Genomic DNA, 729 nt, shown 5'->3' on the forward strand with positions numbered 1-729 from the left:
GCGGTGCCCTCCCTGGGCCCCAGCGCCAAGCTCCGGCGGCGCGATCGGTTCGCTTGGGCTTCCAGGCCCGGTCCAGCTGCGGTTTGTGGGTTCGGCCTGAGCCGGCTGAGAGCACTCACCATGGTGTCTGCGCCCGGGGTGGGGGAGGATGCCCCCGCGGAGAGTCACGGCCGTAGGGACCCAGGCTACAGAGGCGACAGCGCAACAGGACCCCAGCGGCAGCATAGAACTGGAATGAGCGCAGTGGTCTCGGTCCGCCTTGATTGCCACCTCTTCCCGGCCAATAGCGAGTCGAGCCGCAGGGGGCTGGCCGCTGCCTCCTAGTTTTCAACCAATCGACGGCAGAGGAGGGAATTCAGATGCTGTCACTACTGCTGCGCTCCAGGTCTTCCCGCCCCCGTCCTAGTGACAAGGCTTTCATTCGAGGCCACAACAATGACGATGGAGAAGCTCCAGTTTTGCTCCTTGCATGAATTTTGGGGCAGGAAGAATGCAACTATTGTAGTCCCCCCAAATATATTCTTATCCAAAGATCTACCCGCAGAGGTAGCAAAAACTGAGTAGAGGTGTGTGTGTGTGTGTGTGTGTGTGTGTATTTATTTTGCCATGCACAAGCCTTAAAAGGAATAAGCCCTCGTGGTCAGCATCCTTCTTGTTTCATGTCATCTTGCAGAAAAATATTTCCGTTGTGGCTTGGTCCTGCAACAGTTTATGGTAAACTGAAAGCTA

General features: G+C 56.4%; 1 protein-coding gene across 1 annotated transcript in view; it reads right to left on the bottom strand.

The window, feature by feature from the left end:
- GUCY1B3 (guanylate cyclase 1, soluble, beta 3) overlaps positions 1-279 on the bottom strand; it is a 43601-nt gene extending 43322 nt beyond the window's left edge. Inside the window, exon 1 of the mRNA XM_005860767.2 lies at positions 120-279. Coding sequence (XP_005860829.1) covers positions 120-122 — 3 coding nt within the window. The 5' untranslated portion in view covers positions 123-279. The remainder of the gene's footprint in view (positions 1-119) is intronic.
- Positions 280-729: the final 450 nt, after the last annotated feature.

This window comes from Myotis brandtii, unplaced genomic scaffold, assembly GCF_000412655.1.
Source record: "Myotis brandtii unplaced genomic scaffold, ASM41265v1 scaffold14, whole genome shotgun sequence".
NCBI classification, from domain to species: Eukaryota; Metazoa; Chordata; class Mammalia; order Chiroptera; family Vespertilionidae; genus Myotis; species Myotis brandtii.